This window comes from Eublepharis macularius, chromosome 5 (assembly GCF_028583425.1).
Source record: "Eublepharis macularius isolate TG4126 chromosome 5, MPM_Emac_v1.0, whole genome shotgun sequence".
In the NCBI taxonomy this organism is placed as follows: Eukaryota; Metazoa; Chordata; class Lepidosauria; order Squamata; family Eublepharidae; genus Eublepharis; species Eublepharis macularius.
The window spans coordinates 116994078-117015449 of record NC_072794.1 but is presented as its reverse complement, the minus strand read 5'-3'; the positions used below and the strand labels follow the sequence as shown (position 1 = coordinate 117015449).

Here is a 21372-nt window from a genome sequence, read left to right as displayed (position 1 = left end):
GCATATTAAATTGTACTATCAGGCATACTTTTGAAATTTAAAGTATTTATTTAAATTTATAACAACATTCAATTTATATACCATGCTTCACAACAACTTAAAACCCACTCAGAGTGGTTTACAAAGTGTGTTATTATTATCCTGACAACAATCACCCTATGAGGTGGTTGGGGCTGAGAGAGTTCTGAAAGAGCTGTGACTGATCCTAGGTCACCCAGCTGGCTTCAAGGGGAGGAGCGGGGAATCAAACCTGGTTCTTCAGGTTAGAGTCCTGCAGCTCTTAACCACTACACCAGTTTAAAAGCTGGTTTTCTACAAGAAAAATTATGAGTGTGATCAATGAGAGAAATGCAAACTGCTGTGTAGTATACTGCCTCATTACACATATCTTGTTTTTTTACTACCTGACTTGGATAACCCAGGCAAGTCCAATGTAATCAGAGCCCTGGCTCTCAAGTTTGACTGTTCTTCAGGCTGAATGTTTGGATATTAAACAAGATGCAACTGTGGTGGCTGTGGGGATGTTGTTGGGTATGTTGCAATGTCCAAGTCCACAAAAAATCACAGTCAAGTAAAGAGGAAAAAGCTGTAGCTCAGGTACATCATGTACTTTGTATGCAGACAATTCTAGATTCAGTCCCTGGCATTTCCATTTCTGTGATTCCTTGGTTTTCAGGCAGAGGCTGGAAAGCCATTTGTAGAAGATACTGTAGTTTTGGATTTCCTGCACTGAGCAGAGGGGTTGGACTAGATGGCTCCCCTACCAATTCTGAGATTCTAAAGAGGTCTAACAACATTTTGCTTTCATCTTGCCTCCCCCTTTATTTATTTTACTTAATATCCAGCCTGAAAAAGACTTCCAGTAAACTCAAAATTTTGCCTGTCACACAGATATTTGTATTGGTCCTAAAGTATTCACCTAACTTTGATATTTTTTTCCTGACGGTCAGCAGAACTGAATTTTCTGTCTGATTCAGAATATCAAGTACATATCTATAGAAGCACTTTCTTAATTAACTGTCTTGCTTCTTAATTGATAATTAAATATGCTAGATTTATGACTCAAATGAAAGCCAAACCCCTGATCTAACATTCTTGCGAGTCATGACAAATTGCTACTTCCTTACTGGAAAATTAGTCATCCAGTGTAAGCCACGTCATGGTAAGATGTAATGGTAGCTGTTAATTTTATCTCTCAGCCTCTCCCACTGTGCACTGCAGATATCCTTGTCTTTCATCACTTGAGAAAATTCTGGGAAGACAGATTTGAAGTATTCACAAAAGTTACTAAAAAAAACAGTATTTACATATTTTCCAGCCATCATAATGCTATTGATGTTATTGAAAGTATTTCATACATACATTTTTCTAAGGCTGATACATTGCACAATTTACAGAAGCTTTAACAAAAACTGTTTAGAAACATGCATCTACATTTAAAAATTAAAAGCCATATAAGAATGTGCCAGATCTCACTATGCCTTTGTACTAGATCAGTGGTACTTACTCTGTGGTAAGTGGTTGGTTACCATTAACCAAAAGAGCCACGTGAAAGCCTGTTTTAGTACTTGAAAAGGTGCAAAGAGAGAACAAGATCCCCCACCCCCACCCCACCAATGCAGGCCTGAGCAGGAACAGGCCTTCACATCATTTTTTACATGGTTAAATTCTTCTGTCAAATAGTATCAGTATGTAGTTTGGTTCAAAGACAATCCTATTTGATGGCTTAGAGGGAAAAATCACCTGTTATCAGATAGTAACGTACTAACAGTTTACAGGAAGTGACAGGTATTAGTTGTCCACTGAGCATAAAGGAACAATCAAGCCCTCCCAATGACTGTGATCCATGTCAAGATACTTCAAGGCATAAAGCCTTAGTAAAATAAACAAAGATTATGACCAAGCACTGACGCTCAGGCTTCCAGGAAGCTAGGGTATTATGTACAAAGGATGTGCTTTCCTTTCAAATACTGAATAGTAAATACTTGTGATACTATTTAGCAAAAAGGACATTTAAAAAGCTGACTCTGTCTTAACGGGCAGTAGAGACAGACATACTGTGCTGATGCCTCATCCCCACACCCTTGTCCCTGTTACATTTCTTCCTAATTGCTATTGTGTGAGTTCTGGCTGTTGGAATCAGATAGAAGTTATCAGAAGGCATCAATGCAGCTGCACAAAAGAAAAAACTGCTTGTGACTGCTGAAAGCAGTGTTTTATACATACTATTACTGATTTAAGAAAGCAAATGCTGTATTCACACTTGCCTTTCTTTTCAAACAGTAAAAGTTCACTCCTGAATTAACTTCAGCAGTAAAATACTTCAGCATCATCATTTTTATTACAGTACCAAGACCAATATACAAAAATTATGTTACCAAACCACTTATCAATAAAAAGAAAAACCAGTTTTTTAAAAAAAAATTAAATACATTTCAAGCTGTTTAAAAATTAATGTACAAAATCTGGCTACTTGCCATGTGATCATGTGGTTTTTATCGGCTAAGAGCCAGCAGAGCTTTGCTTTATTTGTAGTTATATGACTGGGAATCCTGTCTAATAGTGGAGTAATAATTTTTAAACGAACGTCTCCATAAAATGGGCAACTGAAGAACATGTGCTCTGCAGATTCTACCTCTCCCAAAGGGCATAGACATAGCCTTTCAGCATAGGGGATTTTGTTGTACCTACCCTCAACAACCACTGATGGAGAAGCAGAACACCTGGCCAAAGAAAATGCCCTTCTGAGATTATTTACTTCCACAGAGGCCAGATACTTGGCTGGCTCAAGAGTACCTTTATCATTTATCAACAGCCCCATTTTAGATGCACTAGAGATGTCAGATTGGCACTCTATGTCTTCTATTCTTTGTTTAATTAACCCTTTGGCTTGTTCAGCCCCCTGAGTTAGGAGCACCTGAGGGGAGAAACCTATTTTTGTAATATACCTATAAACCGCCTTAAGCCAGCTGGATTTAAATTCATCATGGAGAATCAGGGGGAGCAAACCTTGAGGAAAGAAAAAAAGCTTTCAGCCACATATGAATGGATTGGATACCCACCCTAGCTTCAAACCTCAGGTTTCCAGACTCCAGCCGAATCCAGGCGTTTCATACACCCATGTTATGGTCTCTGACTGCAAATACATTCATTCATTCATTCATTCATTCATTCACCCTTGGGAACTTGTAGCACAGCTCTCAAAAATTTGGACTGTGCTCTTCCTTGCGGATTGAAACAGGAGGGAGGACCTAAAAATGTTCCATAGAGCATCTGTGCTAAAGATTTGGCCTTATCCAGCTTTAACGCTGCTGGAACAAAATAGCTGTTCTGGGTACAAAAAATTTTTAATATGGCATTTTCCGATCTTTCCCTTTGTTCAGCGACATATTGGCTGTGGTTAACCCTTGAGCCATTTGCCTGTACAATCACACCCAAGTATTTAAAGCTATCTACTTGTTCAATCTGATGGCCATTGATAGCCCAATACCTTTGTTTCGATCTACTCCCGAATGCTATGATTTTGGTCTTCTGATAATTGATATCCAGGAGCTCAGTTTCGCAAAACATAGCCAATTTCCCAAGGGCTCTCCTTAAGCCAACTGGGGTTCTGGATAAGAGCACTGCATCATCAGCATACAATAACACAGGTACGTACTGGCTTGCGAGTTTAGGGGAGTGAAGATCTGGAGTATTGAGCCAGCTAACCATATCATTGATGTAGAAACTAAATAAGACTGGGGATAGCAGGCAACCCTGCCTAACACCTCTTAGAGTTCTAATGGGGTTGGTGAGGTGACCAAGTCTACTACATCTAACTCTTAGGAAGGTATGTTCATGCAAGGCCCACAATAAGAACAGAAGTCTTTTGTCTATATTGGCATATAGAAGCTTATTCCAAAGCTGAGGTCTAGATATTGAATCGAACGCAGACTTAAGGTCAACAAAAGCAGCGCATAATGAGATTTTTCCCCTGGCTGAGTATTTTTTAATAAGATGCTGTAAAGTCAGACAATGGTCAAGCGTGGACCTGCCTGACCAGTAAAATACTTCATTTCTGTACTGCTTTGCAGTGGCTACTGAAGTTTGTGTTTGTCTTTAATGGAAAGTTTCCCCATACTGATACCAACAGTGGCATCCCTTATGCTCTTATTTTGAGGAAGGGCATATGGAAGAAGCTGAATTTGAAAAAGACACTTCTGCTTAGGAGAGCATAAATCATTACTGCATTATTTTAAGCATCTGAAGATAGTCTAACCATAATGTAACACCAGTCACTGCTGGACAAGAGCCTTATCCTATCTAGAGCACTTTTATCCCACTTTTCCTTCAAGAAGCTCAAAGCAGCATATATGGCTCTCCTTTCTTCATTTTATTCGCAGAGTGAGAGAGGTTAGGCTGAGAGAGTGACTGGGTTCAAGATCACTCAGCAAGGTTCAGCGCTGAACTGGGATCTGAACACAGCTCTCCTAAATCCTAATATGACACTCTTAGCACTACACCATACTGCTTCTCCCATCCAGCAGCATTACATTGGCAAAGCAAACCTGTTTAGCTATTGGTTGTTGTGGATTTGCCGGGCTGTATAGCCGTGGTCTTGGCGTTGTAGTTCCTGACGTTTCGCCAGCAGCTGTGGCTGGCATCTTCAGAGGTGTAGCACCAAAAGACAGAGATCTCTCGGTGTCACAGTGTGGAAAAGAAGTTGGCAGGTAATTTATATCTACTCAGGAAGGTAGGGTTGGGCTGAGTCATCCTGTAAGAGTTTCCCAGGGTGTGGAATGCTAATGGAGGGAGGCTTCACTGTATCCTGAGGAGGTTCTTTTGCATATGGATTGGTGCTTGATATGCTAATCTTCTCTGCAGGACTATTGTCGGGTATAGAGTATTTTGTTAGCCTGGTGTTTTTCAGGAATGGAAACCATGCTCTATTCATTCTTAAGGTCTCTTCTTTCCTGTTGAAATTGTGCTTATGCTTATGTATTTCAATGGCTTCCCTGTGCAATCTGACAAAGTAGTTGGAAGTGTTGTCCAGTATTTTGGTGTCCTGGAATAGGATACTGTGTCCTGTTTGAGTTAGGCTATGTTCAGCCACTGCGCAGTGTCTTTCATGTTCTTTTATTCTTGTCTGGATGCTATGCTGTGTGGTCCCGATGTAAACTTGTCCACAACTGCAGGGTATGCGGTATACTCCTGCAGAGGTGAGGGGTCTCTACTGTCTTTTGCTGATTGTAGCCTCTGTTGTATTTTTCTGGTGGGTCTGAATACTGCTTGAAGGTTATGCTTTTTCATAAGCTTTCCCATCTGATCAGTGATTCCTTTGATATATGGCAAAAACACTTTTCCTATGGGAGACTGTTTTTCCTTGGTTGTTTGATTTATCCTTGGTTTAATTGCTCTTCTGATTTCATTTCTGGAATAGCCATTTGCTTGAAGTGCGTGGTTTAGATGATTAGTTTCCTTGTTGAGAAAGTGTGGTTCACATATCCGTCTTGCACGGTCTCCTAATGTTTTTATTATGCCTCTTTTCTGTCGAGGGTGATGATTGGAGTTTTTGTGTAAGTACCAATCTGTGTGAGTGGGTTTCCTGTATACCTTGTGACCTAACTGAAAGTTTGCTTTCTGGATGACCAAGGTATCTAGAAATGGAAGTTTCCATTCCAGAAATGTAAGTTTCCATTATCTAGAAATGGAAGTTTCCAAGAAATCGGGGGGACAAGTTTACATCGGGACCACACAGCATAGCATCCAGACAAGAATAAAAGAACATGAAAGACACTGCAGACTTGGCCATCTGGAAAAAAATCAGCTGTGGCTGAAAATAGCCTAACTCAAACAGGACACAGTATCCTATTCCAGGACAGTAAAATACTGGACAACACTTCCAACTACTTTGTCAGATTGCACAGGGAAGCCATTGAAATTCATAAGCATAAGCACAATTTCAACAGGAAAGAAGAGACCTTAAGAATGAATAGAGCAAGGTTTCCAGTCCTGAAAAACACCAGGCTAACAAAATACTCTATACCTGACAATAGTCCTGCAGAGAAGATTAGCATATCAAGCACCAATCCATATGCAAAAGAACCTCCTCAGGATACAGTGAAGCCTCCCTCCATTAGCATTCCACACCCTGGGAAACTCTTACAGGATGACTCAGCCCAACCCTACTTTCCTGAGTAGATATAAATTACCTGCCAACTACTTTTCCACACTGTGACACCGAGAGATCTCTGTCTTTTGGTGCTACACCTCTGAAGATGCCAGCCACAGCTGCTGGCGAAACGTCAGGAACTACAACACCAAGACCACGGCTATAAAGCCCCGAAAATCCACAACAACCATCGTTCTCCGGCCGTGAAAGCCTTCGACAATACATGTTTAGCTATTTCTTGTTACATGCCTATTTCTGCATATAGTAATCACAAGCATCCCTTTTCAAGCATGCAAATGTGGGGTTAGGAAAGAGTTTGGAACCTACACATTTAAAAGTCGATCAAATGTCAACTGGACAAAAGTTGATAGGACAAACTCTTATTCTTTACCACCAAGAGAAATGTATGCTTTTAAAAGAAAATCAACATTTTAAATCACATATTAGCCCCATTTATTTGTGTGAAAATTATATCTTCCATTTCTTTTTTTAAAAAAATGCAAGGCAGCTTACAGAACAACTATAAGTAAAAACAGGAAAATACGCAGGCAATGTCTTAGATTGAGTCACACAGCTTTTCCTCCTCAGTTCTCTCTGGTTTCTCTTTTTGATTAGTTCTTCCTAGGGGTTGCCAACTCATACTTGAGAAATATTTGGAAATTTAGGAGTGGAGCCTGCAGAGGGCAGGGTTTGAGGAGGGACTGGGGCTCAGCTGGTTTTAATACAATGTAGTCCACCCTCCAAAGCAGCCATTTTCTCCAGGGAAACTGATCTCTGTCAGCAGGAGATCATCGAATCACAGAGTTGGAAGGGGCCTTAAAGACTATTTAGTCCAACTCCTTGCCCAATGCAGGAACAGCTGAAAGTGTCCCCAACAAATATTGTTACTTGTAATTCTGGGAGATCTCCAGCCTTCTCCTGGAGGATACTATCAAAAAAAAGGAAGCTCCCTTAGCAACAACTGGAGTAATCAAAGTGGAAACCCACAACTAAGGGATACAGTCAGTCAGGTTCTGAAATTCTAGTGTATTAAAGTGGCGCAGTGCAATGAATAAATAACAATACTGTTATAGGCATATCAAATCACATAAACAAACACTGTTTGTTTCCCTGAGGGAAACAGGTATTTTTGTTTCACCAAATTCTCAACATTTTGCTACCTCAATAGCAATCGAAACCACTGAGTTAGAAACTCATTTGTTTCATGCAATCTCCTGCTAAAGCTGTGGAGAGCCATACATGGATACAAGATTCAGAGATAATGCTTTAAGTGCATTTTGGTGGATGACGACAACCAACAGGATGTTCAAAGTTTCAGATAGTCATGTGCATTCACTGAAGTTCTTTTCTCTGGAGTCTTCATTCTCTAGAGCCTTGAATGCTTTTTTTTTTTTTTACACAAGGGAAAATTACCATGGGGATACTATGAAAATTCTGCCATATGCAGTTATTTAGAGCCCAGCATCACTGCACATGCTCTCAACTAGGTGATACATGAATAACTTGCTGTCATTGTCATGAGATCTAGAAACTATTGCTCACATTTCTGTCTTCCTAATGGCCAAGACAGCCTAACAGTGGCCTATTTACAGCTGGCTGTATCTTTGCTATGTTGGCAGATAAAGTGCCTAAGAGCTTAAGGAATATTTTTTTTTAATTTTTTAATTAATGTATCACATATTATTACATTTCGATACAGTCACAGTTCTCCTATGATACATCTTTTACTCCTTTTGTAACCCTCCCCCCCACATGGTGGCCATCCTATAACTACAAATTAAATTTTAAGCCATGAGCACATTTTTTCCAATTTTCCAAATATAGTTGTATTGGCTTCTCCATTATATACCCATTGAAAATATGCAGTCCAGATTCGGTTTCATTTTCTCAGCCATGTCGGACGCTCCTCTTCGCAGATCCGAGAGGAAGCGCCCGAGCACCCTGTCCGGGCGGCTCATCTGCGAAGATTAGCCCCCAAAACTCCCAGTGAGGGAGGCTGGGTCCGGGACGCTGCGGGAAGAGCCCCCCGGAATTAATGCGGGGGGTTAATTGCCCGTTTGTCCCTACGGAGGCCGGCAGACGTGCGCGGCGCCTCGAGTGCTGCCGGGCCATGGAAAACGGCAAAGAGCAGAATTAGGCGAAAGCCTGCAAGTAAGCGAATCCCTTCTGTTACTACAAGCGCACGCGAAGGAGTGGTGGGATCTGAAGCTAAGAAGACTCGTTCTTCCCCTTCGCTGAGTTTCAGAATCTGGTTGGCGGTTCCCCCCCCCCCTAAAATGGCAACGAAAAAACAAAGTCCCGCTCTGGGCAAGTCAGTTTCGGCTGCCCTGAAGGGAGAGTCGTTGGAGGAAGTAGTGCGTAGGGCGGTTGGTGAAGCCATAAAACCCTTTGTTGACAAGCTGAACGAAACAGATCAAAGGGTGGGCTTAATTGAGAGCGAAGTGAAAACCATTAAGGAAGCAGCGGGGGGGGCAGAGAAGTCTGCTCGGGAAAGTGCGTCACTCGTGAAGGCTACGAATAAAGAGCTTAAGCTGGTGGAGAACCAGCTGATCGGGCTACAAGTGGAACGAACACAGACAATTTTGCGCATCCAGAATGTGAAAGAGGAGGAAAATGAGGATTTACGGGGTCTGGTCTCGGAACTACTGGCGACACCCGCGAGGGCAACTAAAGAAGAAGTAAAAAGCGCCATTTTGGAAGTCTGTCGGGCTACTTCAAAATATGCAATGAAGCGTCAGCTGCCTTGCGAGATCATCATTGATTTTTCATCTAAGAGGATCCGGGACACTATCCTATATAATTCATACAATGCAGATTTGGACTTTTTGGGTAATAAAGTTAAGATATTGAAAGACGTCCCATTTCTAGTTCGGAAAAGACGTTTTAAGTATAAAAAGTTCGCAGCTCTTCTGAGAGAATGTGGAATAAAGTACAAATGGTTATTTCCAGAAGGAATCTGGTTCAGTCACAAAGATCAAGCTTTCAAGATATTATCAGAAGATCAACTAAGGGATTTTGAGGATAAAAATCCGGAATTTCAGTGCACCAAGCAAGACGAAAAGGAGAAGTCTGAGGGGGGGGGGGAGGAAACAAGCACTGCGGCTGCAGTTGCTCAGAGAGAATTGCGTCCGGGACCCAGGAGGGGAAGGAAAATTTAATTTGAATTTAAATTGTAATTTGCATTTAGTAAGGTCAACCACTCCATCAATATAACATAAAGCTTTAACTTTTGAATAATGGCAGTATGAAGGGAAAACATTTTGTGTAGCATAGTGGTTACATGTTGTAGTTGTTGTGTTTTTTTTTCCTTCCTCCCCTTGTTCCCTTTCTTCCCTTTGTATTGTTAGTTAATGTAGTTAATAAAAAATAAAAATATTATAAAAAAAAGAAAATATGCAGTCCATTTCTCTTTTATCTCCTCCATTTTTCCATCCCATGCCTTATCTTTTTTTAAACATTCCAACATATCTGATTGAATATATTCATACAAGTAATCATTCCATCTTTCTAAGGTCCATTTTAACTTCTCCTTCCAACCGTATGCAATCACTGCATGTGCAGCTAATAACATTGCTTTGAAAATATCCTGGTTTTGTTTCTCAATTCTAGTGTTTCCCAATACACCCATGAATAATAGATCTACATCTATATTAAGGTTGACCTTACATACCAATGCTATTTTCCCCCGTACCTTTCCCCAAAAATCTATAACCTTTGGACACTCCCACCATAAGTGGGAGTACCACCCTTCTTTTGCATTGCAATGCCAGCAGTTAGGTTTCATCCCTTTAAACATGTATGCCAATTGGGCAGGAGTTCTATACCACTTCATGATTATCTTTCTTTCAAGTTCTCTATACTTTTCTAGCTTAATTGCCTTCAAATTCACCATTAACTTATTAACCTCCTCAGAAGTTATTTGTTTTTCTTTATTCCATTTATTTTTTAAAGTTCTAAACATAAACTCCTTATCCCTCACCAATTCAAGGTAGTTTTTCCCTGCCAGCCCTTTCTTAATTGCATCCACATATAAAGAGCTTAAGGAATATGAAAGAACTCAGGTCAGCTTCAATGGCATCTTTTTCCTCAAAGAGATTGCATGGAATTTGGCAAAGCCAGGACTGTTTCACAAAACCTTGATAAGCATCTAGTTGGCAGTATATTGCGGAGTCTTGGAGCATCACGAAATGCATACAGTGGAAAGTGCGAAAAAGGACAAACCTATCAAATAAGATTTATTCCAGAGAAATGTAAAAGGCCCCTGATTAAAAAGACAGCCAGTTTGGTATAGAGAGCCAGTTTGGTATAGTGGTTAAGAGTGCAGGACTCTAATCTGGAGAACCGGGTTTGATTCCCCACTCCTCCTCTTGAAGCCAGCTCAGTGACCTTGGGTCAGTCGCAGCTTCTAGGAGCTCTCTCAGCCCTACCCACCTCACAGGGTGTTTTGTTGTGGGGATAATAATAACATACTTTGTAAACCGCTCTGAGTGGGTGTTAAGTTGTCCTGAAGGGCGGTATATAAATCAAATGTTACTATTATGTTATTATAAAAATGTTCCTCAGAAGCAATCAACTCTGGGATTTTTTTCTTACAAAGAAAACTTTCTCAAGGTCCATCACCATACAAACAGATATCATATCAACAGCTCTGACAGAAAAGCTAAATGACCTCCCTTATCACCGCAACTGCCTTTGAATCTGTGAAAATAAAGGGTAAAGGGTGGTGGTGAGCAAAAGATTTTTTCCCCTAAGGCTGTTTTCCTCTAATGGAAGGGAAGGGGGGGGCGGAAATTCCACCCTTAAGGTTTAACATTAGCTTTTATTATTTACTGCTGTTGCACTTAAGACATGATTTGTGATGTCCAGAATATCATGGTAACTGGAAAAACTTAAAGTGCTACAGTACGACTTAAAGTGCTACAGTATTAAAGTGCAAGTATTTTTAAAAAACCAAAACTTTTTATTTGATAAGTGGTTGTTAGTGAGAAGATAAAAGCGTGGACCAGACATGAATAATTTCACTATCTGGACGTAAAGACATGTCAAGATTTGAGTATACAGCAGATTTTGAACCTGGAGCTTCAGGGATGTCAGGCAAGAATGGAGCCAATGTGTCATGCCAAAGACTGGCTAAAGGAGGGGACCATCTGGGCTGATGAAGAAGTCCCTTGAGCAGCAAAAGATCACAGCAACCAGGGGTTATTTTGTAGAAAAAGAGCTGGAGGAACTCATTAGCATACGTCACACCCCTTGACATCACCCGAAGTGTGTCATTAGCACAACTGATTTGCATATGTCACACCTCCAACATCACCTATCCTGCCTGTCTTGGAACCAATCTTGGCCATTCAGGGCTGAAATTGGGCCAAAAATGGACAGGATCCGGCCGCTGCTGAGTGGGTGAGTGCTCCACCACCCATTAAAGGCCCGATTCTGGCTGTTTCTGGACCAGTTGTGGCTGTTTGGGGCATGATCCTGGCCATTTTGGGCCCAAATTGGGCCCAAAAGTGCTGAAAGGGGCCCAAAACAGCCAAGATCAGGCCCAAAATGGCCAGGATTTGGCTGCTGCCAGACGAGGGAGTGTTCCCCCACCTGGCAGTTGCCTGATCAGGTCTATTTTGGCCCCAATTTGGGACAAAACCACCAGATCCAGGCCGAAATTGGCCCAATGGAGGATTCTCCTGCCCAGCACCGACCCAATCCGGGCTGTTTTGGCCCTGATCCGGGCCGTTTCGGCCCCAATCCAGGCCGAAAAGGGCCCCAAATGGCCAAAAGTCAGGTGGGCGGGGCCACCTGACATGTGACCTCTTTGGAGACCTGCCAGAACTGTGTTCCTGCACGTTCCCCCTCAAAATGAGCCCTGACAGCAACTCATGTGTTACCTTGGACCCCTCTTAAACTTCCAGAATCAGAATGTGATTCTGTTCTTTTCTCCAACCCCATCATGCCTCATGTTGTAACAACAACAAAAGCAATAATATGTCCTTTTAAACAACTTCCACCCCCTAGAAATCTGAGAATTTGTTTATGCCACCACTTATCCTGGAAGGCTCCCAGTACTTTGCCATCCTCACTTGGCTGGAGTGTGCTCAAGTACATAGCAACGTTATGCTATACAAAACTGTACACAGGCAATTTATCAAGTCCTTGGTTAGAGATAGTTTGCCTACACTTCTAAATGCCTCAAGTCACTGAGCAAAGCTGCAGCCGCTGTGCTTCTGTTCTGTTCATCTCCCTCACTTGTTTATTAAAATGTTTGTATCCTACCTTTCCTTTCACTCTGAGGAGCTGTAGCTAGGAGGGTTTTAATTTTGCTCCAAAACCAGAATGTGTAAGCAAAGACTGGTGAAGAAACAGAGCTTTTTTTTTTTTGAATTTTTTTATTTTTTTATTACCTACATTAACTAACAATACAGAAGGAAAGAAGGGGGCAGGGGAAGGAAAGAAAAAAAACAGCAACATATAACAACACTACACTACAAAAATGCTTTCCCTTCATACTGCCATTATTAAAAAAATTAAAACTTTGTAAGATATTGATGGAGTGGTTGACCTTGCAAAATACAGATTACAATCCAAATTAAGTCTTCCTCCCCCCCCCCCGGGCCTCGGACGCAGTTCTCTCTGAGCAACTGCAACCGCAGTGCTCGTTCCCTCCCCCCCCTTCAGACTTCAAATCCTTTTCTTCTTGCTTGGTGTCTTGCTGAAATTCTTGATTTTTGTCCTCAAAATCCCTTAGTTGATCTTCTGATGTTATCTTGTAAGCTTGATCTTTGTAACTAAACCAGATACCTTCCGGAAATAGCCATTTATACTTTATTCCACGTTCCCTCAGAAGAGCTGCAAACTTTTTATACTTAAATCTTCTTTTCCGAACTAAAAATGGAACGTCCTTCAGTATCTTAACTTTATTACCCAGAAAGTCCAGATCTGCATTGTATGAGTTGTATAGGATAGTGTCTCGGATCCTCTTAGATGAAAAATCGATGATGATCTCGCGAGGCAGCTGACGCTTCGTTGCATATTTTGAAGAAGCCCGACGGACTTCCAAAATGGCGCTTTTTACCTCTTCTTTAGTTGCCCTCGCGGGTGTCGCCAATAGTTCCGAGGCCAGATCCCATAAATCCTCATTTTCCTCCTCTTTCACATTCTGGATGCGCAAAATTGTCTGCGTTCGTTCCACTTGTAGCCTGATCAGTTGGTTCTCCACCAGCTTTAACTCTTTATTCGTTGCCCTCACGAGTGACGCATTTTCCCGAGCAGACTTCTCTGCCCCCCCCGCTGCTTCCTTAATGGTTTTCACTTCGCTCTCAATTAAGCCCACCCTTTGATCTGTTTCATTCAGCTTGTCAACAAAGGGCTTTATGGCTTCGATAACCGACCTCTTCACCAAGTCCTCGAGCGACTCTCCTTTCCCCTGCAGGGCAGCCGAGATTGATTTGCCCAAAGCGGGACTCTGCTTTTTCGCTGCCATTTTAGGGGGGGGGGACCGCCGACCAAATTCTGAAACTCAGCGAGGGGGAAGAACGAGCCTTCTTAGCTTCAGATCCCACCACTCCTTCGCGTGCGCTTGTAATAACAGAAGGGATTCGCTTACTTACAGGCTTCCGCCTAGTTCTGCTCTTTGCCGTTTTCCATGGCCCGGCAGCACTCGAGGTGCCGCACACGTCTGCCAGCCTCCATAGGAACAAACGGGCAATTTACCCCCTGCATCGATTTCAGGGGGCTCTTCCCGCCGCGTTCCGGACCCTGCCTCCCTCACTGGGAGTTCTGGGGGCTAATCTTCGCAGATCAGCCGCCCGGTCAAGCTGCTCGGGCGCTTCCTCCCGGACCTGCGGAGAGGAGCGTCCGACATGGCCGAGAAAACGAAACCGACCGTGAAGAAACAGAGCTGAAGTGCAGCAACTGCAGTCTTTTGGTCAGGCCTGGGTTGCATTTAGAAGTACACTATTGTGCAGAGAATCTGCCAATTCTAGAACCACCATGGTGAATTTATTGCAGATTAGAGCCCCATGCAGTTGTGAGTATTGCACTCTGGTTTTTAGTTATGCTGAATTATGTGGTAAACGAAATTAAACACTGAGAAGTATTTTATCTATTTTTTAAAAGTGTTTCTACATTAGTGGAGAGGGCAACTTGTAAATATTGTTTTCTTGGGAGAGACCCAGTTGACAGTAGATATAGACTACAAGAGGTTGTCTCAGGAGGAAAAATTCTGAAGTAAATTCTAATCAAGAGGAATCTGTAATTTATATAAACCTATATTTAAAGTGAATGAATGTTCTTTTGGCAAATACAGAAATAGAAATCAGAGTATATATGATCATTCGTGTTCCCTGGAACACGAGTCCCTTAATATACATTGGGCTTTAGTAATTTAGGTAACTAAGGGGCTGATCAGAGGCTAAAGAACAAAAGAAAGCAGTTCATTCAAGCATTCAAGTAAGAGCTTTGTGACTAAACTGACCCTTGGATTCCTTTGCCACGTAAAGAGGCTTGGTAGATTCCGCATAACAACCATCTCTACTACTACTTAGTCATCTTTGGTTGCATAAACAACAGCTGAGTAAGTTTTGTATAAAGATAAAGACAACAAATTCTGATTATTGCAGGAAACATGTAATACTACGAACAGTCCTTATCAAAAGAGAGTTCTAAGTCTAAAGATGCAAATAATTTCCGACTCAATCTATAACACAAGTTCAAATGTTCAATAATGTTTAAACACTAGAAGGAGGCCATCAAAATCAGTTCTAATTTCAGGTAATAAAACTGTTGGCTTGTGAACCAGCTGATATGGGGTAAGCTGCTGCTTCAACTCATTTCTGCTCAGGTTTAATAGATTTTTTTTATCATATTACTATTTCACAAGAGATAGACTGTATTTAAAATGCCTGTGGGCTAAGTGGGGCAATTTCTGCTATAGAAATTCTGGGCAAATATCAGTAATTTCTATATATAGTAGGTCTCAGATTTTTCTTCCAGTATCATGTCTGCCAGTTTACTGGTAATGTATAACTGTCCAGCAAAATCACATATTTCAACATGCAATAATAAAATAAGATAAATGCAAACATGTGCAGGTATCATTTGATAAACTTTCTTATAGGTTAAAAGAGTTCTTTAGAGGTTGTGTGTTCTTCACTGTATAACCAGAACATTAATGTAGACATTAAAAACTAAAACACAATAGCAAGGCAGCAATACCATACCATTTTACAAACATTTTAATTGAGTTTATTTTTTGTTCTTTGAAGGCAGTAGGTTCTCTCACTACCATGTTGGAGCCCAAATTTATCAGCCAGCTTTTTAAAAGGGTACACACAACAGCAGCACAGCAGTTCCCCTTGGAGCAAGCCTATCAGGCCATCCTACAAATCAGTATGGCAGCAATTCAACTGAAAACCGCTAGTACTGAATGCACAGTATATTCCCCCAAATTTCCTTTTAAACCGTTCTTACAATATATCTGCATTTTTAAAAAAAAACTAGGAAGCTGGCTTTTCTTCTTGTGAGTGCTAAGACAGGAATTCAATATTAGAATATGCACACTGTACACATGTACTAGGCATAGTTTGAGTTTTAATAATTTAAGTTTAATTAAGGCATTTAAACTATACACATCATTGCTACAGACAAATCTAATGGTAAACACATTCTGGTTTGAAGCAAATGTCATGACATTTCCTAACATGAAACAGTTGAAAGAACGCTACAGGAGATCTGAGCAGAGTTCTAGACAAGCTGGATCCACAATTATGAAAGGAGTGGCTAAAGTTATTAATTAGAAAAGCTACACAAAGATCTGGCCAGTTCAAAATCACTATTGACTTCCGCTAAAGAACAAAGTTCAATAATATTTACTGTGACTGGCTACCAATATGTCTGTGACAGAAGATAAAGGTATTACTGTACTGGTCTCCCTGCTAATCGGTTATATGCTGATTATATACAACAATGGACCCAGCAACGAAGTCCAAAATGCTGAACATTCTTTGGAACAATTATTAAATAACTCATATAAATGCCTCTGGGAAGAATCTGTTACACTACTTAACACCTGCTTTAAAATACTTTATTGCTAAAGGCCTTTTAGGTATGTATTCTGCATCCACTGTAATATATATTATACCTAATGAAGTAGACTCTGACCTATGAAAAATCATGTTAAAATTAAGTCGCCTCAGCTGTCAGTTCCTTTTTGCCGAAACAGACTAGCTTAGGCTTAGGATTGCACTGTAGGCTTCCAAGAATTTTCTTTGAGTAGCTTTAAATGTTGGCCCAGTTGCCAACAATGCAGTAAAAGATTCACCAATCCAGTAAAAAATTCACCTAGAATACATCAAGAAGTATACACTGCCCTCTATCCCTTCATGGTCATACAAAGAAATATTCAGGAACCAGGACAGAGACAACTTACAGTCTCCCAAACATCACTTGAAAAACTTCCATTTCAATAGATCAGCTGTCACTGAGTCTTGAGCTGCTAAGTTTAAAGTATAGGCTTTACTATAATAGGGAAAAAACATTTCCCCTGAAATTCCCCAGGTTTGTCTGGGTCTTCACATCTCTAGTTTAATACTAGAGATGCTGCATATTTGGCCACAAATACGTTTAACAGTCAAATTTGTGTTACATAAATGGATGTCAATAGCAATAGATAACAACTGGATTAAAATAGAAATGTGAAATGGGCCACACTGATGCATGCACATTACCTTTACATTCAGGAGCAGGGCCACTCCAGATTCCCTTTATTTTATCTTCAGTTGTGCAATGAATGGACGCCTCTCCAATTAGTGAAAAGCCATGATTGCATTTATAAGTAATTGTTGAGTTATATGGGAAATTCTCAAAACTTTCTCCTCCATCATGAGTGCCCCCAGTGATATTGGGAGGAGAAGAGCAAGTGATCGCTGAAAGACAGAAAAGCATTTCATCAAAATTAACAAAAAATTCTGCTGACTGGCAGCAACTGCACAACTATTAGATTATGATTTTCTTTAAATGCAGGGGGAATATAGCTTACACAAATTATATTTGGAGTGTATTCACTTTCCCAAGCCAAATTCTAATGTATTATGGGATACAAAAAATCCCCCTATCTGGTTTCGGTGGCTGAAGTTAGGGTGTTTCACAACTCCCAAAGCTTCTGTAAACACCAAAACTGTAAATATGCACTTTCATATGAAGTGGAATTTTCTTTTGCTTATATTCCATTTCATTTTTGCATATTTAAATACTCACAGTTCTGTTGAATATTAACAGCTCGCCTTTCTGTGAAATGAGGGAGGAGCTGTATCTCTTTACAACACTTAAAAATGCTTCCCTAGATCAGTTTTCTGAAAAAAAACCTTACAGCATATTTTCTACTCCAATATCCACAATATATTTACACTTTCTTTTCTAAAAACTACCACCCCATTGAATAGAATGGGGCTTATTTCTGAGTAGGCCTGCTTAAGATCACCCCCATTGTTTACTAATAGAAACAATGAGCCACTGTGGTATAGCCATTAGATTGTCAGGCTAGGAGCTGGCAGGTCCATGCTTGAATCTGCCATGGAATCTTGCTGGGTGACCTTGATCCAATCACATACTCTCAGCCCAACCTACTTCACAGGGTTGTTGTGAGGATAACATGGAGGAGGAGGATGTAAGCTGCTTGGGTCCCCATTGGGGAGAAGGACAGGGTATAAATGAGGTAATGAAGTAAATAAATAAAAAAAATGTGCAGGTGACAATGGCTCAAACAGAAACAGTTGTAAATTCACATCTGTATGCATTCTGCCAAATCAAGTGCAACTGGGGAGAAATAGCTAGTAAATAGCCAATTCACTGGGCTATGTGAAAAGACTTTAGTAATATGGATTTTTGCTACATTTTACTTGCATTAGAGGAATTACCTCCTTTATAATATTAAAACTTCTTATTTTCAACATCTTGCTTTTTCAAAGCATGCATAGCGACTCAACACCCTATAAACTTTATAGGAATCCTAGAGCTTACCTTGTGCACAAGTTCAATAATATTGGAAAATAAAGGCAGAATTCTCAGAATTTCATCATCTCAAATTGTAATTTTACATGTTACCAATTCACTCTAAAAGTAAACTAAGCTCTGCATTTTAGGTCTCAAATCCTGTACTTTAAGCATAAATGGTAGTTTCTTTGCAAACATAGGTACGAAACATATTGTACCAACAGTACCAACATTAATACAAAATACTACACAAAATAACACAACTCACTTCACTGTTTTTGACAGCAATTGTGTTTTGGGTGATTCTCTGATGTGAAGTGAGTTGTGTTATTTTTGTGTAGTAGACTGCTTTTATGCCCTGTTGTGCCCTCCTACTGTGCAACCTAAAGCAGTTAAAGAAATAAAGTGTTTTTGACAGCAATTGTGTTTCTGTGGTTCTTTAATGTGAAGTGAGATGTGTTATTTTTTTGTAAGGGAATGCTGGAATGCCCTTTGGTGTGCTCCCCTGCTGTGTAACCTACAGCTGTTAAAGAAATAAAGTGTTTTTGACAGGAATTGTGTTTTTGTGATTCTCTGATGTTAAGTGAGTTGTGTTATTTTTCTGTGTGGGGGACTGCTGGTGTAATGTGTCACAATGCTTTGCCTACTTGTACTTTGAGAGTGAGAAAATAATTTTTTTAAACTTTATTCAGTGTGTGTTTGTGTTTTATTCTTTGTTGTGCAGTTGGTTCCCATCATAGGGAACAATGGGGCTGGCTGGCCAGCCATCTCTGTAGGTGGTTGGGGAATATGGGGGAGGGTGTCTGTGGTTCAGGTGCTCTTTCACAGGGTCAAGCTCGCACTCAGGAGTGTGCCCACCATTGTGGCACCCCTGGGCTGTGCATAATTGCCCTGGGAAAGAGAGTTTAAAAGTTCCCATCACAGGGAACAATGGGGGACAGCTGGCCAGCCTGCTCCTGGAGTAGTGGCTGTTGTGAGAATGTTGGGGAAGGTGTCTATGGGTCAGTGTGGGGCTGTGGGGGTGGATTTAAAAGGGGGACTGTGCCTGTGGCCATAGATGCCACATTCTGTGGGTTCCTGCTGTGGGAGATTTTCCCATAACAGGAATCAATAGAAAGTGGCTGGCCACAGGACAGGGGAGGTTAGGTTTTGGGGAGGGCATGTGTGGTATTTGGCAGTTTGGGTGCAGGTGGACTGTGGCTGTGGCCATTGGCAGCCCCAATCCCATGTGTTTCTGCTGTGTGGAAGTCTTCCCCACAGTAGGAAGACAAAGTGGTGTGGCAGGAGAACCACCTTTGGGGGGCATAAAATGGCCCCCCAAAGGGGGGTCTGGTTGAGCCTTGGTGGAGGGTGGGAGGACAGGTAGGAGATGGGCCCCTGAAGGTTGGGGGCATTTTGCATGCAAAATGCCACCCCTAGCCAGACAAGCCTCTCTTATTTCCCCCATAGGAAATAATGGAGAGAGGCTAAGAGCAGCATTTTTGGGAAGCCATAAAATGCCCCCCGCCAAAGTGGGATCTGCTTGAGCCTTGGTGGAGGGAGGGAGGACAGGTGGGAGATGGGCCTCTGAAAGTTGGGTGCATTTTGCTTGCAAAATGCCACCCCACACCACCTAGAAAGATGACTTGTTTTTCCCCATAGAGAACCATGGAGAGTATAGGAGGATGGGGGCACCTTCTTTGGGGGGGCATAACATGCCCCCCCAAAGTCCAATCTTTCTGAAACTTGGGGGGTAGTTAGAGAAGAGTTAGGAGAAGGTCTCCACCAAGTTTGGTTTGATTCGGACAGAAAATGCCCCCCCCCCCGGCTCCCGGAAACCTGGAGGAAATACAAACGGCTAGCAAATTCTTTGATTGCCAAATCATCCCGAATCGACCCAAATCATCCCGAATCGATTCGGCAATCTCTGATTCGGTATTACTGAAATTTTTTGGTATTCAGAAAAAGTTTCGGTAATACCGGAAAAAAACCGAAACGGCCCTGATTCGGTAACTTTAACCTAATCAGAATACCGAATTGCACACCCCTAGTTATAAGGCCTTCCTTCTATTTCCTAAATGAGTCTTTTTTGCTTCTCAGCTCTTTAGAAAACTGTTTATCGAGTCACCTTGGCTTCTTTAGGGTCCTCACATTTCTGCTTCTCATAGGAATCATTTGTGATTGTGCCTTCAATACTGCACCTTTAAGAAACTCCCATCCCTCTTGAATTCCCTTCTTCTTAAGTATTTCTGACCATGGGCTTCTACCCAGCCAGGGCTGTAGCAAGGCTCACCGGCCCCAGGGGCAGCTCCAAGGCTGTTGCCACTCCCGTGACCACTACTGCATGCACCCAGATGGCACGATGATGTCACTGCGTGATGGCATCATCACACAGGGCACGGGCACACACAGGAGTGCACCCACAATTCTGTGCACTCCCTGGCCAGCAGCTGCGAGCCGGCTTCCTCACTGGCGTGGCAGGCAGCTGGAATGGCGCATGGGCGGCCTCCCAGGCCTCCCGCTCAGTTGCCCCGCATGCCATCCCAGCCGCCTCCCATGCCAATAGCTGAACCTGGCCCGCAGCTATTGTGCCTGGTTGGGAGCACGCACGCTGGCGGTAGCAGTGCAGGGTAACTAAGCGGGAAGGCTGGGAGGCTGCCCACTCAGTTGCCCTGTGCTGCCACCAACAACGCATGCTCCCGGCTGGGTGCAACAGCTGCGGGCCAGATGCAGCCGTCAGAATGGCAGGCAGTCAGGTTGGCACGCGGGCAGCTTCCCAGCCCTCCTGCTCAGCTGGCAGCACTACCACCGCCATCTGCACAGCTCATGCTTCCAGCTGGCAGCTGCACCCAGCACCCCCTCTTCATCGGCGCTGGGGGCAGGTGACCCCCCTGCCCCCCTAGATCCGGCCCTGTACCCAACGTAACTTTAAGTTTGTTAACATTTGCTTTCCTGAATCCAACCTATATGTTTGACTACATACAGATTTTCCCTTCCCCAAGACTGTAAATTCCAAAATTACATGGTCACTACTACCCAGGGCACCCACTACTTTCACTCACACTTTTACAAATTGCATTTGTTCTTAATTTGTTTATTTGTGCAAATTTTATGCTCTTAATTCATAAATTTTCCTACTGTTGGAATGTTATTTCTTCTCCCAAATTCTGCATCCATTTTAGCAAATCATTTTAACTCATTCTGTTTCTGTATCATTTTGGAGTAAAAGTGTATAGATTTGGCCTAAGATATGATTCTTT

At 41.9% G+C, this 21372-nt stretch overlaps 1 protein-coding gene across 1 annotated transcript in view; it reads right to left on the bottom strand.

Moving 5' to 3' along the window:
- Positions 1-21372, bottom strand: part of CR1 (complement C3b/C4b receptor 1 (Knops blood group)) — a 167260-nt gene that overhangs the window by 123228 nt on the left and 22660 nt on the right. The window contains exon 6 of the mRNA XM_054980427.1: positions 16870-17067. Within this exon, the coding sequence (XP_054836402.1) occupies positions 16870-17067 (198 nt within the window). The remainder of the gene's footprint in view (positions 1-16869; positions 17068-21372) is intronic.